Source organism: Saprolegnia diclina (assembly GCF_000281045.1).
Source record: "Saprolegnia diclina VS20 unplaced genomic scaffold supercont1.29, whole genome shotgun sequence".
Taxonomy (NCBI): Eukaryota; Oomycota; class Saprolegniomycetes; order Saprolegniales; family Saprolegniaceae; genus Saprolegnia; species Saprolegnia diclina.
Window position 1 is genome coordinate 617952 of NW_008246096.1, and position 19071 is coordinate 637022.

Sequence of the window (19071 nt, forward strand, 5' to 3'; positions counted from 1 at the left end):
CCCAAGCAGAAGCGTACCTGGGCCGGGTTTTGGACTGTCTAGGAGAGTAGCCGCAACCCAAGAGCGTATTTTTCTGGGAATCGAAGCGGCAATTAAACTTTTATTTAAAAAAAGAAGCCGAGGAAGAGAAAGACGCGGGATCAGATGCCGCGCGCGGCGAGCGCTGGCATTTGCAGATTCGCGTCAAATGGAGTACCCGAGCATCGAGCTGAGCGCCGCGGAGCTCGCCAAGCACTTTCGCAGAACGAGCGCGTTCGCAAAGGAAGCGATGGCCAAGACGTTGAGCAGCCACAAGAGCCTCGAGGGGGACGGCTACAAGATGACGATGGACAAGCACGGGTACCGGTGCTACCAGCGCGCCAAGCCAACGTCGCCGTTTGAAGAATTTTTCATCCAGGGCACGTGCGACACGACGCTCGACGAGCTCGCGTATGGGCTCTACACGCCGACGACGCACGCCCACCGCGTCGTGCTCAGCTTGCTCTACAAGTACGACTTTCTCGACGGCGCGATTCTGCAGACCGACATGGCCAAGACGGACGACGACCCGTTCCGGTGGTTTGGCGTCAAGTACGCGCGCGTGCATTTGCCGCTGCCCGTGCACACGGTCTTTCAGCCGCGCGACACGGTGTACGTCGAGGTACGACATCGCAGCAAAGGGCATCGACTGATACAAATACTTGGCCTAGCAATCGGGCACGCGTCTCGACAGCAACGGCAACCGGACGCTCTTCCAAGTCCGGCACACGATCGAGGCCAAGGCGTTCCCGCCTTTTCCACATGTCGTGCGGTTCCAGTACCAGCTCGGGTTTCTCTTCACGGAGCTCCCGAACGGCAGTGTTCAATTTACGATCGTCGGGCATCTCGACCCAATGGGCAACATGCCTGCGTGGATCTACAACAAGCGCGTGTCGCAAAAGTACTATGAAAACGTCACCATCTTCTCGGAGCTCGCGCAGATGCGCCGTCTCATGGAGTCGCCACGCGTCCGGTCGGTGCGCGCCAAAGACCGGTACATCATCCCTCCATTATTGGCTAGAGCCTCACACTCACTTCTCGCTCTTCTTGTGGTAGCTCGACGCAAAAGTGCGCGACGTGTCCGTCGTTCTCGAACCGGTGGTGCTTTTGCCGGACGTGTGGCCAGGTACTTGGTCGCGATGCTCCGAGTGTGCTCATATGTCTTACCAGATTACGTGCACGAAATGCGTCGTCGTGATCCCGCAGCCGCTCCAGAACGTGCGGCCGATGGGCCGGTTCAGCCATCTCGCGTCCGTCGCGGACCACAACAAGCACATTGGCCACCCGATTGTGAAAGCGACGTACTGCAAAACGTGCTTTACCTCGACGCGCCTCCGGACACCGCGGCTCTCGCTCAACGGCGGCGGCACGCTCTCGTCCACCTCGAGCCGCGACGGCGGCTATGCCTTTAGCCCGTCGACGCCGACCGCCGACGAGCTCGACGAGCCGTCCCGCCCTTGTACGACCACATGATTGGCGTCAGAATCTCATGCACCTCGATCTAGCGTCGTGCACGCACGCATCGTTCGCGGACCGGTCGCTGGACTTTGAGTGTGACTCGCCGCTCTCGGACATTTCGTCGGCGTCGTCGACCAAGTTTCGCAGCAAAGGCGCCGGCAAGCACTACGGCTGGGGTACGTCACCACGGACATGGGAGCTCCACCGCTCACGATTGGCATTGTAGAGGGACCGTCGGAATACTATGGTCGTGCCAAGTCGGATGCGACGCTCCTCCACTCGCTGAATCCGTCGTTTGGTACACCGAAACGTATGGAGTGTGCGCTCACACGTTGTGGTTAGGGTCGGTCGAGCGAGAACGGTATTTGCACACGGCGAGCTCCGAGCCGTCGTTCGACACGGCGTTGTTTGCGTCGCTGCAGTACCAGCGCCACCTCGTCGAAGAAATGCAGCTGTCGCTCGCTGCGCACCACAAAACCCTCTCGGACCGGGGGCAGCGCAGTGTCGGCGGCCTCGTCTAGTTGTATTGAGTTAAAACGTGTTTAAATGGTTTCTAGCGTGTTGGCGCGAACGTGGTCGAGCACGGCTTGGAGCGAGTTGTGGCGGTTGTACGCAGCGAGGGCGGCGCGAAGCCCGTCGCCGTAGATCGGGCTCGGGTCGTGCAGCAGGTGGTAGACGTAGCAACCGCGCAGCGTCGCGCGGTAATTGCCCGGCGCGTTCGTCACGTTCATAAACTCGAGGTACAGATAGGCGAGGAGCTGGCAGACTCCTTCCTCCACCTACGATATCCAAGATACAGTTGTTGGCAAGTGGGTATACCTGGGGCGACAAGTGCGAGGGGAATTCCGGGTGCAGCTTGAAGTACGCGTGTGTGGCTTCGTGGGCCAAAATGTGCGCCGTCATGTCGTACGGCAGTCCGTGCAAAATCAAAATCGCATTAACCCGCCGATCGCCGAGCTGCATGCGCTCCGTGGCGCCCCGGTGGGCAATGTGCCGAATGTAGCGGACCTGAGCTGCCACCATCGCTTCCTCCGCTACCATAGATAATGACGCACCTCGGAGAGGCAGACGCCGTAGATGGCGGGTGCCATTGCGTCGCGGGGCAAGTTGGCGTGGTGGTCGTGCGTGTGGGCGTTGAGTGTCTCGAAATCGACGAGCAGCACGGGCAGCTAGATATTTATACCGGTTGGGAGAACATCCCAGCCGAGGAAGTGGCCTACCGCAGGCAAGTGCATGCCAAGCGATGCCAGGAACGACCAGACGTGGGCGACGACGGGTTGGACCTGGAACGCGACGTCAGCAAAGGGTAATGGAAGTGCACGGCATGCGTCTACCTCGGACGTGTCGAGGATGACGGTCTCCGCGCATCCTGGGCAGAGCTTGCGGCCGTCACTGAGCGACTCGAACCGACGATGGCTGGCTGTCGGCTACGACCGACGTGAGATGCATTGTGAGAGGATGGTCAAACGCACCTCGATGCGCTTGCAGCTGCAGCAGCGGGCGCGCTGGTCGTGGATGCCACAGTACTTGAGGCGCCAGAACGGCATCTCGCGGTACACAATGTGCTGGCTCGTGTTCATGGGAAGGAGCTCGCTGCAGACGTCACAGCTAACGCGTACATGCAGCAAAGCATCGACTGGTACGAGGCTCGTACCGCGGATGAAAAAGCTCTTGGAAACAGGCCGCGTGGTACGGCTCATCCTCGTGCACCTGAAAGCGCGTGTTGGCCTCAAAGACGCGCTGGCACGCGCCGCAGCGAAAGCACTCGGGATGGTAGCTGCGCCCTAGCGCCTGGAGCATGCCCGCGCCGCGCCTACGCACGCTCGTTCTTCAAGCCGCCGTCGAGCTGCCGTGCTAATACCGAATGGGTTGATGGCAGCCCTTGCAGACGACGGCGCCGGTCGTCGCAAAGGCCGAGGCGCCGGGCCCAGGGCCCTCGCAAGCCTCGCAGACCATCGCCTCGTTTGGGTTGAGAAGCGTGCACGCCGGGCACGTCCACGTCATCCTCGTCGTTGCCTGTCAGCCGGCCTGTCCACTTTTTAATTTCCGGCAACCAATTCCGCATACGAAAAGCGTATGGTCGATGGATACTTTTTTCAAAACATGTTATCAGAACCGTCTCAATTGCTTGGCGCCATCGTCCAGCCAGGTAGAGATGATGGCATTGTCCCGTGATGTCGTCCAGCCAGGTAGAGATGATGGCATTGTCCCGTGATGATGATGGCCAGGACGAAAAACCGTGTCCGATGCTCGCTTAGCCAGTCGTGCTTGTGTCGGATCGCATTTACAGCGAGTCCAACGGCGCCGCCCTGGCTACTGTCCACCTGAAGCTAGCTTGACCTAACGCATGAATTCCTAGGACAAGGGAATAAGCCGTCAACCAAGACAAGGGACTATTGTTTATTCCTGTGACAGACGTTCGACGACCTTTGCTCGGTCGTTGGGCTTTCAGAGGTTGAGGCGCCAGCCGTGAGCGATTGAGGTTCGAGATCGAAGCACCGTGGGCAACGGAGAGCAGAGATCACAGTCTTGCGCTAGATCTCGAGCCTGTAGAAGCCCGCACATATTCTTCGCAGTCGGAATGATTAGGGCGGACGACCCGTTGTCCTCGCTGTTGGAGTCGACCCTTCCGCCGACTTCGGCAACCCGATCTTGTATCGGAGGTTCAACTTGAGACGGTTGCGAGAAAGCCAAATCTGGCGTCGAATTCGGCAGACGTGGATTTATCGAACTCATGGCAGCGACGACGACGACCCACCAGCGCCGATGGCCCGGCGACAACCCGAACGGCGAGAAGGCGCCCGTGACGGGCATGCGTCATGGCGCGCTGCTTGGGGCGTGCATGGGCGTCGAGGGCTACAACTGCAACTACAAGAACAACCCCGACGCCGACCTGCCGCATTACGACGGCTCCAACTTCCTCGACGGCCTCTGCACGGGCATGAAGTGGCAATGCGTCGAGTACGCCCGCCGCTTCTGGGTGCTCAAGAAGGGCATTGTGCTCCCGAGCTTGAGCTGGGCGGCGCACATCTGGACCAAGATCGAGCACGTGAGCCGACGCGACGACTATGCGATCGTACCGCTCCAGAAACTCCCCAACTTTGGCGCGGAGAAGCCCGAAGTCGGCGACTTTCTCGTGTACCAGTCGACGCCCAACCAGTGGGTCGGCCACGTCGCGGTCGTCGTTGGCGTCTTTGAGCGCGACAGCCGCTGGGTCGTCCGCGTCGCCGAGCAGAACGTCGAGAACAACAAGCTCTGGCCGGGCGACTACGCCGACGAGCTCGAGGTTCAAACCAAGGTTGTGGACGGCAAGACCACGTACGGCATTGTCCACCGCGATACGGACCTCGTCCTCGACGGCTGGGTCCGCGCGCGCCTCGACCAAGCGCGGGCGCGGGCACCGTGGACACGTCCGGCGCCGCGCTTGAGCGTCTCGGGCATCTACGACCACGACAGCGCCGTCGCGCTCCAGACGTTTGTCGGGTCGTATCCCGATGGCAGCCACGGCGGCATGACCAACACGGATATTCGTAACGTCCTGCGGCAGTACGGCAACGCCGACGAGGCGCCGACGACAACCGAGAACGACGAGCTCGTCACGTGCTTGCGCAAGTTCCTCTTGGGTCGCCCGACGCTCCTCGCGCCGTTCAAAGCCCAAGCGCTGAGCTGCCCGGGCACGGGTCGCTGCGTCTGCCGCACGATCCTGCGCGAGCCGCTCGACGATGCCGATGCGGCGATCTCATGCTCGACGACGTCGGCGCTGCAGGCGTTCCTCAACAGCGTCCACCACCCGCACGACCTCCGCTCTGCCCTCGCGCAGCTGGCCTCGCAGACGTCGTAGACGACGATACTACAAACACGACGATGGACCATTGGCAATAATACATCATAATCGCGTACTCTTGTTCAACGAGGGCTGTCGCACGACGCAAACCAAATGTAGAAAAGTCATTTCAGTCGGCACCCCAAAAGCAAATTGTACGATTTGTGTGCATGTGCATTCGCCAAAAATGACACTGTGTACACCAAACCCAATCATAAGCAATCAAATCGGCCCGGCGACATCTTGGACCACGCACTTCTGGGCTTCACCACGGGGACCGGCGCGAGACCGTGTTTGCAGTCTTTCGCAGCCTTTACTGCGACGCCTTTTGGGCCCACAGACATCAAATTTGGCTCTCAGGACGATCCACTCTTACGTCTGCTTGGACATTACGTATTTTAGAGTTGAAGATCATAGATTTAAGGAGAAATTGGTATTGAATTTGGCGAAAGAGGCCGACTGGGTACGTAAGCTTTGTGATTCGTCGATTGCGTCTGCTACGCTGATGGCGCGCCCGAGCAGTTGTAGTACCGTTGGTTGATCTCGGTCCATGCGTCAATGCGAATTGGGTTGGCTCCCGACGTGATGCCATCCAGGAGCGCTTTCGATGTCGCCGGCCGACTAATGCGCCACATCGACTTGAACGCCGTCGGGTAGTCGAGCACCGCGCCCGGAAGACAGTGCTCGTAGAGCATCACCATCATCTTCTCCACTTCGTCTTCAATCGCGCGTGTCGACAGTGCCTGCGCCGTTCCTGCTGCGTAAATGGCGGCGCGCCACGCCAGAAACGCTTGTGTATCGACCGAGTTCGAGTGGCGCACTGTGTGTTTTTTGGTCAACCGCCGCGCGCCAGGGTTGGTCGTCGTGCCCGCGGCATCGCACTGCGTATAGAGCGTACCGAGAAGCCCATGCAGCTCGTAGCTGTAGCTGCTGTTGCCGAGCTGCGTGGCGTCGACCCAACCACCGTACGTGGTGGGGACGTTGTCAAAGAACGGCAACTCTGGTGTCGACGCCAGTCGCAGCACGCGCGAGTTGGCCGTCAGCGGCACGTTGTTGGCAACGCAGCCTTCAAAGACGCGGGGGTCCGACACCACCTTGGCTTCGGCCGCGCCGATTTGACGCGAGAGGCACTCGTGGTAAATGCTCAAAAGCACGTCAATCATCGCGTGGTGGGCAAAAAAGATCGGGTCGGCGGCCGAGACAAAGAGGTTGGCCATCGCGCCACCGAGCGTTGCGTGCATCGAGTCGTGCGGCGACGCTTCGATCGCGGCTGTCACCGCCGTCATCGAGCTGCCTGCAAAGACGCTCTGCTTGACGCGGTTAAAGTTGAGGTCGGGGCTAAAGTACGTCGACGTCCACGGACCGCGCGGCACGCAGCGCATGCACGTTGTCGACGCCGGGGCGCAGAAATGCGACGCGGGCGACGCCGAAATGCACTGGGCGCCCGGAAAGCGATACCCGAGGATCGGCGACGACGGCGACGACGCGACCGCGGGTCCGCTGCCGCCAAACGCATTGAGAATCTTGGCGCAGGACGCAATGTTCGTGCACTTGCGGCTCACGTAATCCAAATTGTGCTGGACATAGTCGAAATACGGCAGCGTCACGCAAGCAAAGTCGTCGCCGAGCGACCGGAGCATGGTCTCAAACCCGAGGAGAAACTTGCGGTGCCAAAAGAGAAAGACGCACGTGTTGTGGGCCTCGCGGTTGGTCATTTCGTCTGCGTGCAGCGCAACGAACCGAGCATAGTAGCCGCGGTCCATCGAGAGCGTCAACGCGCGAAGAAAGAGAGCCTGCTCCGAGGCTGGCAGTGCGTCCCACGGCTTGCGCACCCGAGCAGGACATGCTGCGAGGACAGCGCCAAGCCACACAAGCAGAAGCCGTAGGAGACGCATCGATGCGGCGTGAAGCGAGAATGCAAGAGTACGACGACATGGTGGAACAAGCAGGGCTACGATTGGCTCGTTTATAGAAGGCAACAGCGTCTCGAGTTTATACAGAGGAGAGTCTCGAAGCCTGTCATAGCGCGTCCACTATTGTGTGGTGGGCGGCGACTACGCAGTCCGCGGTGGGTGGTTCAAGGAGGTGCGCAGTTGCCGAAGTCATTTCGATGGGCGAGACGAGCGCGAGAGGTGGAAGCAGAGGAGTCTCGTATCGCGGTGGGCATTGCGACTGCCGTGCGACCTTGAGCTTGCGATCCTCTTGCGCTGGTGCGTGTTTTGACGCGCGCGGTGAAACTCGCAGAGCGTGGGCATTTGGCCGTTGCGCTTGAGCGCGCGCGGGTCACTGCACCGACGTGACTTGTACGAGCACGCTACCTACGTACGTGTACTGCAGCGTGGGTGGCGACGCTTGTGGCGGGCAAACGACTACCTTGGGGGACGCTGTGAAGAGGCCAGTTGGCGGCGTCATGCGCGCAGTTTTCGAATAATGAAACTGCAGTTGTGCAAAAGTGCAATGCGATACTTGACGTGAACGTTCCTGTCCTCATGCTGATTCCGCAGCGAACGAATATGGCGCGGCTGAGCGCACACCTTCTTGACCGGTGTTGAATGCGCTAAATGTTTATAACGCTCCATCGCGCTAGTCTTCCCCGCTTTGGATCTGCGCTAGAGAGTTGTATCGGTTTCCCAGGTCACATGAGAGAAAGGCGAGTCGGCGTCTTGGATTGGCTGGAAAGTGGAAGATATGCATATGATTATAGCCAATCAACGAAAGGCATGCGGCTTCGATCTTTCGAGGACAGCAAATTCCGAACGTCTCGGTCGGCCACGAGCAAGGCAACAGTCATAAGAATGGCGCTCTTAGCGTACGTCCACGTCAGCCTCGGCGGCACGCTGCGTCAGATCCCAGCGCCTGTCGCCACCTTTGGCGCCCAAGCCCCAGCCAAATACACCGGAATCCTCGTTCATGCAGAGCCGCGAACCGCCTTTCCGAGCGTCACGAACGCCGCCGCCTTGCGCGGCAAGATCGCCGTCGTCCAGCGCGGCGAGTGCTCATTCGCTGCAAAGGCCAAGAGCCTGCAAGCCGCCGGTGCGATCGCCATGATCCTCACCAACTCGAGCGAAGACCTCGTGCGCATGGGCGAAGCGTTCGCCCACGAAGGCGTCGGGATTGAGATTCCCGTGCTCATGGTCGGCCTCGGCCTCGGGCGGTCGCTCCGCGATGGCCTCACTGCCACTGTCGAGCTCAAGATTGAAGAGCGCTCCAAGGTACGCCGACGAAATGCATGGCACTTTGCTCCACACTGATAGACGCTGTTTCAGGCGTCCATGGACGTCGTCAAAAAGACGGTCGAGCAAACCACCGAGGTCGTTCAAGCCAGTGTCGACGTCGTCAAGAAGCGCGTCGAAGTGGTGCGTCGCTACCACTCCTTATTGTATACGATTGACCAGTTTTCTAGATGGCCAAGGAAGTCGCGCCGAGCGAGGCGCTGCCGGCGCTCCTACCCTCGATGCTGCCCGAGAAGCGCAGCCCGAACCAACCTCTCCCACCGCTCTTTGCGTTCGTACTCTACGCCACGTCGGCCGACACGTATACGGTGCAGTTTGCGCCACTGGCCGACTTTGGCCTCTCGCGGAAGCGCTTGTACTACCGCGGCCGACTCGTGTTTAGCCATCCGTTGCAGGCGCACACAGCCCTTAGCAATAAGGCAGGAATGCCTGGCTCTATTGTGCTCGTCGAGCGGGGCGGGTGCACGTTCCCCGAAAAAATTGAGCGCGCACAATCCGCCGGGGCGATCGCCGTCCTTGTCGGCAACAACGACGCTGCCAACCCGGACGCCGCGTTCGTCATGAGCGTCGACCAGCTCTCGGCCGACCACATTACCATTCCCAGCGTCATGTTGCCGTACAACGTGTCGCAGGCGTTGCAAGCGGCGTCGCCCGACTCGATTGGGATCGTGTGCCTTGAAGGCGAAGCCGCCGGCGTCCTTCTCGCTGCCAGCTCCACGAGCATCTCGCTTTGGGCGCCACCGCCGTGTACACCGTCAACGCTGCCGCCCCTCGTCGCCGCCGCCCGGGAAAACGACGCAGCCCGCGTCACCGAGCTCCTCTCGATGCAGTCGCCCCACGCGTGTGACGCGTACAACGTCACCGCCCTCCACCACGCGTGTCTTGTCGGTGCGGTCGACGTCGTCGAGCTCCTCTTGGCGGCCGGGGCGCAAGTCGACTCGGTGGACCTCGGGTCCCAAACACCGCTGCACTATGCGTGCATGGCGCCGAGCGTAGCTTGCGTGAGTGCCCTCTTGACCGCCGCAGCGCACACGTTGGCGCGCAACGAAGGCGGGAGTTCGCCGCTGCACGTGGCGTGCTACGCTGGCAGCACCGAGTGCATGGAGCTGCTTCTCACCGCGTCCGCAACGCTCGACAGCGATGGCAAGTACAACTTCCACGGCGTCGATGAGCGGGACAAGAGCGGGCGCACGCCGCTCCATGTCGCGTGCCTGCACGGACATGCCGACTGCGCCTTGTACCTCATGGCGGCCCAAGCGCACGTCAATTTGGCCGACGCCCGAGGGTTTACGCCACTTCACTATGTGTGCGATCGACTCGAGAAGCAGCCCGACATGTTGCACGTCATTGAACAACTGCTTGCGTACGGCGCCGAAATGGTCGACCGCACGACCAGCGCCGCGCAGCAGTCGCTCGTGCTTGACCGTATCTCGGACCGCCGGCTCCGGCGCGAAGTCGAAGTGCTCTACCTTCGGCGCCAAGTGAGTTTGCAGGACAAGGTGACGGCGGCATTGCGCAGCGACCTGCGGTCGCAAGCCGAGAGCTATAACGCGCAGCTGGCGACCGTCCAAGCGACGGCCGAGGCGACGGCAACAGCGTGCCAAGCGCAGCTGGCCCAGCAGGCACGGCAGCTCGACCACGTACAGCGGCAACTGGCCTCGGTTTTGCAAGTGCTGCAAACGTCAGGGACGCCGTCGGTCGCTAGCACTCCGCAAGTGGTCGCACTGCCCGTCACGGAGCATGGCGACAGCTTGGAGGAAACCGAGAAGGCACAAGAAGCCGGCTTGGCGCGGGATCTTGGGAAAAAGTACCTCCGCCTCAAGCAGTATGCTACCGCCGTCGCGTACCTCGATTCCTCAATGGCGCTGTACAAGTTGCCAGGCGTCGCCCGACTGCTTCAGCACGCGACGGTGCTGCGCGATGCAAGCAGCGGGGCCTCGTCCATGCCGCCCTCCACAACGCAGCTTGTGGCGTTGTACCGGGAGCGCTTTGCCGCGTTGGGCGCGCCCGACCACGCGCTTGAGGCTTTGGAAAGCGAAGTCGTCGCGCTTGCGTCCATGGCTCCTGGCTCGACCGAGTACGACGCCACGAAAAAGTGGCTCGACTGGCTTTTGCTGCTTCCGTGGACCGAGGTACTCGTCCTTTTGCCCCTGGATGAAGCTCAAAGGAACCGTAGGCGTCCATGCCGCAGAGCAAGGCGGTTTTTGCGCATGTCTCGACGCTCCAAGCCGACGACACGCGGCGCCACGCAGCCTGCGTCATTCAACGCGCCTTCCGCGACCGCTGGGCCTTGGTGTTTTGGCGGCGTGACGCAGCGGCCGTCACGCTCCAAGCGCACGTGCGCGGGTTCCTCGTGCGCCGAGCACGCGTCGCGTCGGACACGGAAAGCTCGCACAGCGAGTCGGAGGCAAGCGAAATTGTAGTCGACAACAACCCGACTGCAACCGATGCGCCCGTACCCGACACGCAAGTCGCCAAGGTTGATGACATTGATGTGACCTCGAGGGTCGACTCGCACCTGCAGCGCGGCCGGGTCAAGCACGGACGCGTCGTCCGCGGCGTCCGCATGCGCCATGCGACCAAAGGGGATCACGCCTGCGTCCTCCAGTGGCTCACGACAGACGCGTCCAACCAAGCACAGCACTACATTTGGTGTCGATGGGGCGCCAGCCACGCGGCCGAGAGCGCGCTAAAAGGCCCGTACGACGACGACGACGCAGCCCGCGAGTTTGAGCGGCACTTTCGCGCCAAGACCGGTCTCACGTGGGGTTGCGACAAGTTGTCTCCATCGCCCGAGCAGGCAACGTGGCTCGTGGAGCACGGCGAACGAAGAGCCACAGCGTAGTCATTTAGTCGAATATAGGGGACATGCACTTATGCAAAGCGTGGAGGGTCTCTAGGACGACGAGTTGACATTGATGGTCGAGAACTCGCCTTCGTCGTCGTCGCCGTAACCCGGGCGCAGCATCTGCTCGGACGTGTCTTCGTCCGCATCGGCCGTCGCGTCACTACGTGGCGCATCAGACAAAATGGATTTGAACAAGCGAGACGGACTCAAAGTCGGACGTGTCTGGGTGCAGGTGCGTCAAGAAGGGGACCCAGTACTTGGCGTCAAACTGCAGAATCGGCATGCGCGCCACGGGCTGCACCATTTGGTCCATCTCGACCTCTTCGGCGGGCGTGAGCTGCTTGATCTTGAGATAGCGCAGCATAGGGACCGTGGACCCGCCGCCGATGAAGAGCGTCGCCAGCACCACGACCATGGTGGTGGCAATGATTTCCTAGCCGACTCTTGGTCCGTGGTCGATACATTGAAACAATCGTACACTGCGCTTTTCGTTGGGCCAGTCGAGTGCGAGCGCAAAGCAGAGCGCGCCCCGAAAGCCGCTGAACCAAATCATGACTTGCTGGTTCTGCGGCACACGGCGCTCGACGGGGCGGCGCTGGTTGATGAGATACGAGAGCGGAAACACAAACATTGCGCGGCCAATAAGACACGCAATAAGACTCCAAATGATAAACTTGAGGTGGTAGCCGACTTGCAGCGCAAAGACCGCGAGGCCCAAATCTACAATACGTCGTTCCATGAGCTCGTGCGGTCGCATGCTGCGATTTTACTCAAAAAGACGGTCGTCTCGGCCACGTACGAAATCGCGTTAAACATGTGGCCGCAGCTACAGTGCAATCGTGATACTAGACCAAGGGGATCCAAGGAGCACGTACACCTTCTTGCCTTCGTCGCTCAAGTTGTTGCTCGTGTAGTGCTTCATGGTGATGCCCGTGAAGAGGATCGCGACGACGCCCGACAAGTCGCAGATGCACGCAGCGAGAAACGGAAGGTACGAAAACATGATGTACACGCCCATCTACGCTCAGGATCGTCATGAGACCTTGGGGCGTTTGGCATCGTCGACCTCGTGGTACAAGCAGCCTTTGAAGTCAAAGTGCTTGAAGAGCAGTGCCGAGAGGACGCCAAAGAGGATGCCAATGAGCGTCGAGCCGGCAAAGATTAGAACAAAGTCGAGCACGGCGATCGGGAGGTAGCTCGACTCGTACACGTTACCGATAAACTTGGAAAAGGTCCCGAAAAGCACGATCGCGACCGCGTCGTTGAGCGAACTCTCGCCAAACACCAAGTAGAAGAGCGACGGGTCCTGCACCAGCAAACTCAAACTCGTGCAAAATGCATTGCCAACGTACAACGCGGAGTTCCTGAAAAATGGCCAAGACCGACACCGTGTCCTACAGAGAGAGGATTGTTGAGAACTTCTCGCTGGTACGGGATACCGTAGCGCTAATGAGCGCGCCAAACGAGAGAGCTTCAGCAAGCGAGAGCTTGAGGCTCACGCCCGCTTGGCCCATGCCGTACATGATACAGCCGACCGTCATGCTCGAGATCGTCGTGCCCGCGACAGCGTACGCGACGATGGGCACAATATTATCGAAAAAGTACCGGCGCTTCATAATATATCCTACTTGCGAATACGACATGGGTCATTTTGCATGTGGACGCACCCGAGTTGAAGATGATGGGCGGCAGGAGCGCAATGAAGAACGTGTTCGGGTCAAAGATCATGAGCTATAGGGTTCTTAGGATGCCATGTCGATCGAGCGAAGCGCGCACCGAGTGCGTAATTGAGTTTTTGTAGACGTAGCAGAGGACGCCGCCGGCGACGCCAACGAGGATCGTAGCTACACGGCAGCTATCAGATCGTAGTTTTGTGACAAAAACGAGGTACCGCCGGCTTCGGGCAGAAAATGCCAGTGCAAATGGTGGCCGACGTAGTTGCTCACGACGATCGAGGCCATGAGCAGCATGAGGAAGATCGAGAAAAAGACCGAGAGCTGGTATTCGTTGCTCATGCCATAGTAGTGCTCGACCTCGGCGTTCCCGGCCGTGAGCTCGCTCATGCTTCCGACGTGGCCTTTGGAGATCTGGCCGTTGGGAAACTCCTCCATGTCCGGATAACCACACGATCCGGATACTAGGCGCCGTCGGTTTCACAGAAAGGCCGGAACCGACACGGGCGTGGTCAGAGCGCAAGCGCATACGACAGGCAGCTCCGTAGGTCCGTCTCAATACACTGCAATGCAACGACCTAGTCGCGTGCGATCCTGTCCACCACTCAAATCTATAGCGACGCGATGGAAGCGCATGAAGCAGGATGTGAATGGAGCAGTTCGATACTGCAACTACACATGCCACTAAGAACTAAGAGCACGTGGGTATATTGTACGAGGACGACGACTGGTTCGAAATTGTAGTCGTCAAGTCTATGGCGTAGTGTACAGAGTAGCTGGGAGCTACTCGTTCAAAAGGGCAACGAGATTGCCATTACAGCAGCGAGAGCAGCGTCGCTGCGGACAGGCGCTTTCTCGGATCCTTCTCCAAGAGCCCGCGCACAATGGCTTTGGTCTCTTTCGACACGAGGTACCACTGCGCGATTGGAAAGTCGACGTCCTTGCAGAGAATCGCGGCCTGGATCTCGTCCTCCGAGAGCGAGCCCCGAGGGTCGAACGGGTGCACACCCGTAATCATGATGTACAGAATACACCCGAGCGCCCACATGTCCATGGCAGCAACGACCGGCGCCGGCTCGGCGGCGAGCATTTCGGGGGACCAGTACGACTTGGTGCCCGAGAGCGGCGCCGATGCCAAGCGCATCGCTCGCTGCAACGGCATCGAGCTCGTGTGCGGGTCAGGGATCGTGGCCGAGCCAAAGTCAATGAGCTTGACGCGGCCGTCGTCATCGGTGAGCATGATGTTGTCGGGCTTCAGATCGCAGTGGACCATGCCGTGGGCATGGATGAACGCCAAGGCCGACGCGATTTGGGAAAGCACACGTTTGGCCTCCTACGGATCCGTCATTTCACGCAATAGGAATAGACGCTTGCAGCCTACCACTTCGTCGAGGCGCCGCCGGTGCAGCATGTAGTCGAAGAGCGTCGATCCGGGCACGTACTCGATAACGAGGTAGTGGAAGCCGTCGTGCGTGTAGTGGTTCTTCATGTGAACGATATGGTCGTGGCCGCCGGCCATCGCGACGCAGCCCAGAGCCGTCTTCTCGCGCACCGCCTCTTCGAGCGAGTCGGCGCTCACCTACAAGGTCCACACATTGCTGCTGAGGTGGATTTGCATGGTTGGCGGACGTACCTTGACGGCCGCGATGGACTGGTTTTGCTTCTCGACGCACTGAAGCACCATGCCAAAGGCCCCGGCACCCAGCGTCTTTGTCATTGCGAGGTCATAGTCGTCTTCGAAGACGCGGCCAAGTGCCATGTCGTTGCGGGCCTCGGTCGACGTCAGCAGGAGCGAGGCCGAGCTCAGGAGAAGCCCCATGGCCAGGACGTGGTGTCGACACAAGCTTGGGTGGATCGCAAAGGGCCGGCGCGGCGCTCGAAGGGCGGCTGATCGCAGGAGGGCGCGCGTCGCAGCAGATCGGACCGCCATCTTCAGAAATGCACGTCAGTCCCTTGATGGTCGTTTTGCCAGGTGGTTGCCATGAGGATACGGGAAAGGCATCCGGTTAACTTGATTGTTTTCCGCATAATCACTTCGAACTTCGATTATAACTTGGCTTTTGTAAGTGCGACCGTTGCAAAGCGAAGTTGCGTACAGCCTTCGACTGGAAATTTGGCGCGACGGGACAAATTACAGGCGAGACAACAGAGTGTCCTGCTTCTGCAGGTCGCCGCGGCCAGTGGCGGACCGCAAACCTTGAACGACACGTACGGTAGTGACAAGGCGGCAGATGGCCCTGCGAAGCTCATAGGTCGTCAACGACGCACAGCAGCATCCTACTTTGCACTCGTTTTGTGGTATGTCTTGAACGCGCAAGTACATGTAACATCCAGCAAGGTAGCGCTCTCCAGGAATCAATGAGGCGTTAGAAACCGGGAGATCATTGCAAACGGTGCACGGAGGCGCGGGTCCTATTGCTCACACAGTGGCCCCACCACGCAGAAGGTTTCTCTCCAAATTTCCGCACACAACGCTGGCACAACAAACCAGCCATGACGTACAAGAGATTGGATTCGAGGTAGATTCAACAGAGCAATCAATAACGGCAATGCTAATACTTGGCTTGCTTGGGTAAGAATGCAAGAAGTGCACCAACGGAGACATACCTCGCTGCGTACTTGGTGTCAGCTGCTCGGAGCTGATACGCTTCATCTCGAAAGCGCTTCCACTAGCAACATGTAGTACAATGCTTGATTAGTGACGTAGCGTTGGTAGTCGCCGAAACCGGACCCCTGACGAATGCAAGTTGTTGGTCGCAGCTGGTGTTGATTGTTTTTAATAGGTTTATTAACGTTTTATAACGTGTCTGTTAAATTTGACATTTCTCTCCATGAAGACCTCCAACAGTGACATGGATAGGCTTGCTCGTCTTGTCAAAGTGTTTTCTATCGTGCTGCGAATTATGAGCGAGATCATTTTCCAACGCAATTTGCTGCTTCATTGTGTGTGGAATCGGCTCCGCGAGATGCATGTCGCTTTTAATTGGTCCAAAATATTAATAAATAGCCAATTAGATCGTCCGAATCTCTTTGACACAGTTACGTTGCAATTGCCTGCAGCAACTTTTCCATTTGCTTTTGCTTGCGTCCAAGCACATCATCCGAGATCGTTAGCCGCGCATGTGCCTCCTGGCACGCAGCGATCGCGTTGCGGACTATGCGTATCGCTCCATTCTTGTCGTTCTTCGCCCGCACCAAAAACTACCACGCGTTAACAACACAATTCGCACAGCATTCTGTACCTTGGAAAACGCAAAGATGGCTTCGAAACTCAGATCGTCGTGGTCCAGTGCCTACACAATGTCAAGGAATTCGCATTTCTCGGGACAACCGTATCCACATATTCAAAAGTGCAGGGCGTACGTGACGGTAAAAGGACTCAGCTTCGTCGTCGCAGCCGTCGACAACTTCGGCGTACATACCTCGCGCCACCTACGGTATTATTGTCTACAGCCCTCGAATGGATGCGACCAATTACGTACAAGAGCGTTGACGGTAAGAGCGGGGTCTGTAGCTGCTGCCTCGTAGAGCACTGTCGGCGAGCAGTCGAGGACTCGCCCGATCGCGACAGCACAGCTCGTGACAGCGTGTACATTCAAGGCCGAGAGGCGTAGAATGTGTTGAAAAAGCTAGTGAGCTAATGTCAAAAACCATGGCGACGGCACACTGTGTCGTACGTTTTCGAGCACATGTTCATCCACGCGGCGGTGGTGCACGTCGTAGGAAGGCCGTGCCATGTTGAGACACTTGACGTGGCACAAGCGCTCGATGAGCGTCATGTTGTCCTTGTCGCTCGCATACGCCTTCTCCAACATCACTTCGGCTTCGAGCATGCGCTAGAAGAGGCATCCGCTACGTCCAAAAATCTTATGTATACCTCGTGGCGCTGTAAAAAGTCGCCGTAGGCAGACAACGCGTCCGTCGCGCCACCATCCAGCTCAATCGCGCGCTGGTAAAACTAGAAATTTGTCAAAGAATATCCAGAATTTTTCCGATCGACTTCGTCGGCCTTGACTGCGTCATTCAGGTCTGCGTCGCTGACTCGCGCAGCGTCCAAGGCGGCGACCACGTGTGACTTGTCGAGTTGCAGTGCCATGCAAAAGCACTCGCGGGCCTGTATACGTGATGTGAGCTTGTGCTGTCGCCGACGAGTTTGTACTTCGTGGAAGAGGTGCAGGTCGCGCCAAAAGAGCTGGCCATACTAAGACCAATACCATTTCGTTCTCGATGCACGCGCACGGTGGATGGATGACGTACGCGATGCCACGTATCACTGTCGTTGGGGTTGGCAGCCAGCGATCGCTTGTAGAAGGTCTGCGCACGCTCGACATCGTGGCGCGCCAACGCGAGAAACGACGCGAATTGTGCGCAGTTGACTGCGTGCGTCGGCTGGAGGGCAACGGCGCGCTCGTACTGCACCTCGGCGGCCTACACTGTGCTTGAGATACATACCTCCACGACTGTCGACATCGAACATCGTCGTCATGCTTGATCGAGTGCAGGAATGCCGCGTAGTTGCCGACACTAGTGTGGACTTCGCTAAACGACGTTTTGAGACATCGAGCTGTACACATCGGGGCTCGCGGGCGCCGCGTCTATGGCTTCGAGGTACATTTGCTCGGCCAGCGCGAGCCGGCGTTGCTGAACAAGCCAGCCCGCGTACTTGCAGAGAACGGTGCCGTGACGCGGGTAGCGCTCGATCGCGGCTTCATAGGCTCTATGCTCTATGCGCATCGAATCATCACAAGGGCTCAGTTGTCGTACTGGTCGATGCGAAGCGGCGACTCGAGACTCATTTTGTGCAGGAGCATGGCGTAGTTGCCCATGGCAAGCGCCTGCGTTGGGTCGACGGCCAAGACACGTTCGTAGAGAGCACACGCCATCTCGTCGTCGTCTTCGTAGTGCTCGAGAAAAAAGGCGTACGCCGCTACAACAAAGCGCAGTAAGAAGCGCTCATGTCCATACCCTCGGCGCAAGATGTATACTACCGAGCGTCCGAAGACACGGCACGAGGTCGAGCTGGAACGCGTGGCCAATATCTGTGTGATGGGCACAAGCCTCCATTGAAGCCCGAAATACCCCGCGGGCATCGGCCACGTTGCCCGCGACGAGGAGCAATTGCGCATATCTAGAGTCAGCCGTAAGCCATCTGACATCGACGCAGCGAGCGACCGAGAGAGGTGCACGCACGACGGTCGTTTCTCGACGCGGAGACGATACTTGTCGAGGATCGTTGCGGCAACCGCTGTCGCTGCCATCGGCGTGCGCGGCGGCGTCGCTGGCGGCCGACGCATGTTGGATGTAACTGGCGCGCCTTTCTTTGGCAACCGCAGTAGGGTTGGGGCTAAGGGGTGAGTGACCTCGGCGAGAGACTGCATGTACTTCGTCGACTGCCCGCGTACCATGGCCTCGAGCATGGAGGGTGGTTACGTGTCCTTGGCCGCAACTGCTAAACGACTAGTAGCTGGTCCTTGCGCGAGAACGCAATGAGCAGCACAGTGACTCTAGTCGACTCATGGTCGGCCTGCCACGTACTGGTCGACGAGACCCTCGAGTAAATATCCGGACGACGCGATCTTTCTATGGTTTATCCGGCACTCACGGCGCCTCTTCGCCACAACCGCTTTCGCCATGGCAACGACGTACCAGGTACGCCAGCACTCGAAAGCGCCTCCGCGATGACGGCTCATGCGCTGGAATAGACCCCGGACTCGAAGAAGGAGGAGTTCCGCAAGTACCTGGAGAAGAGCGGCGTTATCGACTCGCTCACCAAGGTGCTCGTCGGGCTCTACGAAGAGTCGGAGAAACCACCGAACGCGGTCGACTATATCAAGCGCTTCATGGGCGCACCGACGGGCGTCGACGTCGAGGCCATGCGCCTGGAGAACGAAGAGCTCAAGAAGAAGAACGCAGAGCTGCAAAAGACAATCGAAGAGCTCAACAAGCGCCTCACGGCCGAGGAAGAGGAAGAAGAAGAGTAAGCACAAAAGATGTTTCATGATGACGAGGATGATGATG

General features: G+C 58.9%; 10 protein-coding genes across 12 annotated transcripts; 4 read left to right on the plus strand and 6 right to left on the minus strand.

The window, feature by feature from the left end:
- The first annotated feature begins 109 nt into the window (after positions 1 to 109).
- On the plus strand, positions 110 to 2056 carry SDRG_09301 (hypothetical protein). The gene is made up of 7 exons (XM_008615224.1): positions 110 to 640; positions 690 to 1012; positions 1075 to 1144; positions 1189 to 1477; positions 1524 to 1652; positions 1703 to 1774; positions 1819 to 2056. The coding sequence occupies exons 1-7, from the start codon at positions 188 to 190 to the stop codon at positions 1995 to 1997; spliced, it is 1515 nt and encodes a 504-aa protein (XP_008613446.1). The 5' UTR covers positions 110 to 187; the 3' UTR covers positions 1998 to 2056.
- Positions 2019 to 3480, minus strand: SDRG_09302 (hypothetical protein; the record flags this gene model as incomplete). Its single annotated transcript, XM_008615225.1, has 8 exons — positions 2019 to 2255; positions 2296 to 2484; positions 2532 to 2645; positions 2697 to 2759; positions 2811 to 2903; positions 2949 to 3084; positions 3131 to 3289; positions 3338 to 3480. 8 exons carry the CDS (start codon positions 3478 to 3480, stop codon positions 2019 to 2021), a joined length of 1134 nt encoding a protein of 377 aa, XP_008613447.1.
- Positions 3481 to 4197: 717 nt separating this feature from the next.
- On the plus strand, positions 4198 to 5386 carry SDRG_09303 (hypothetical protein). Its single transcript, XM_008615226.1, has one exon. The coding sequence runs from the start codon at positions 4211 to 4213 to the stop codon at positions 5315 to 5317; it is 1107 nt and encodes a 368-aa protein (XP_008613448.1). The 5' UTR covers positions 4198 to 4210; the 3' UTR covers positions 5318 to 5386.
- A 410-nt stretch (positions 5387 to 5796) lies between these two features.
- On the minus strand, positions 5797 to 7209 carry SDRG_09304 (hypothetical protein; the record flags this gene model as incomplete). Its single annotated transcript, XM_008615227.1, has 1 exon — positions 5797 to 7209. Exon 1 carries the CDS (start codon positions 7192 to 7194, stop codon positions 5797 to 5799), a length of 1398 nt encoding a protein of 465 aa, XP_008613449.1. The 5' UTR covers positions 7195 to 7209.
- A 27-nt stretch (positions 7210 to 7236) lies between these two features.
- SDRG_09305 (hypothetical protein) lies at positions 7237 to 7718 on the minus strand. The gene is made up of 2 exons (XM_008615228.1): positions 7673 to 7718; positions 7237 to 7617 (listed from the first exon to the last, which is right to left on the minus strand). The coding sequence occupies exons 1-2, from the start codon at positions 7709 to 7711 to the stop codon at positions 7402 to 7404; spliced, it is 255 nt and encodes an 84-aa protein (XP_008613450.1). The 5' UTR covers positions 7712 to 7718; the 3' UTR covers positions 7237 to 7401.
- Positions 7719 to 8055: 337 nt separating this feature from the next.
- Positions 8056 to 11459, plus strand: SDRG_09306. 2 transcript variants are annotated; one of them, XM_008615229.1, is made up of 4 exons: positions 8056 to 8511; positions 8554 to 8655; positions 8703 to 10664; positions 10709 to 11459. In XM_008615229.1, exons 1-4 carry the CDS (start codon positions 8095 to 8097, stop codon positions 11375 to 11377), a joined length of 3150 nt encoding a protein of 1049 aa, XP_008613451.1. In that variant the 5' UTR covers positions 8056 to 8094; the 3' UTR covers positions 11378 to 11459. The 2 variants fall into 2 exon arrangements, with proteins under 2 accessions (XP_008613451.1, XP_008613452.1); XM_008615230.1 differs by having other exon boundaries at positions 8059 to 8511; positions 8566 to 8655.
- SDRG_09307 (sodium/hydrogen exchanger 3) lies at positions 11429 to 13443 on the minus strand (the record flags this gene model as incomplete). Its single annotated transcript, XM_008615231.1, has 11 exons — positions 11429 to 11540; positions 11587 to 11813; positions 11859 to 12100; positions 12151 to 12206; positions 12256 to 12398; positions 12447 to 12686; positions 12733 to 12774; positions 12820 to 13004; positions 13048 to 13111; positions 13157 to 13224; positions 13272 to 13443. 11 exons carry the CDS (start codon positions 13441 to 13443, stop codon positions 11429 to 11431), a joined length of 1551 nt encoding a protein of 516 aa, XP_008613453.1.
- Positions 13444 to 13737: 294 nt separating this feature from the next.
- On the minus strand, positions 13738 to 15019 carry SDRG_09308 (serine/threonine protein kinase). Its single transcript, XM_008615232.1, has 3 exons — positions 14687 to 15019; positions 14435 to 14632; positions 13738 to 14386 (listed from the first exon to the last, which is right to left on the minus strand). The coding sequence occupies exons 1-3, from the start codon at positions 14981 to 14983 to the stop codon at positions 13868 to 13870; spliced, it is 1014 nt and encodes a 337-aa protein (XP_008613454.1). The 5' UTR covers positions 14984 to 15019; the 3' UTR covers positions 13738 to 13867.
- Positions 15020 to 16058: 1039 nt separating this feature from the next.
- Positions 16059 to 18599, minus strand: SDRG_09309. 2 transcript variants are annotated; one of them, XM_008615234.1, is made up of 15 exons: positions 18456 to 18599; positions 18226 to 18413; positions 18042 to 18181; positions 17818 to 17980; positions 17624 to 17770; positions 17529 to 17577; positions 17311 to 17481; positions 17213 to 17254; positions 17054 to 17167; positions 16931 to 17011; positions 16731 to 16889; positions 16536 to 16682; positions 16417 to 16485; positions 16296 to 16346; positions 16059 to 16254 (listed from the first exon to the last, which is right to left on the minus strand). In XM_008615234.1, exons 1-15 carry the CDS (start codon positions 18468 to 18470, stop codon positions 16093 to 16095), a joined length of 1698 nt encoding a protein of 565 aa, XP_008613456.1. In that variant the 5' UTR covers positions 18471 to 18599; the 3' UTR covers positions 16059 to 16092. The 2 variants fall into 2 exon arrangements, with proteins under 2 accessions (XP_008613456.1, XP_008613455.1); XM_008615233.1 differs by having other exon boundaries at positions 18226 to 18599.
- A 76-nt stretch (positions 18600 to 18675) lies between these two features.
- Positions 18676 to 19063, plus strand: SDRG_09310 (hypothetical protein). Its single transcript, XM_008615235.1, has 2 exons — positions 18676 to 18702; positions 18756 to 19063. The coding sequence occupies exons 1-2, from the start codon at positions 18685 to 18687 to the stop codon at positions 19032 to 19034; spliced, it is 297 nt and encodes a 98-aa protein (XP_008613457.1). The 5' UTR covers positions 18676 to 18684; the 3' UTR covers positions 19035 to 19063.
- The last annotated feature ends 8 nt before the right edge of the window (positions 19064 to 19071 follow it).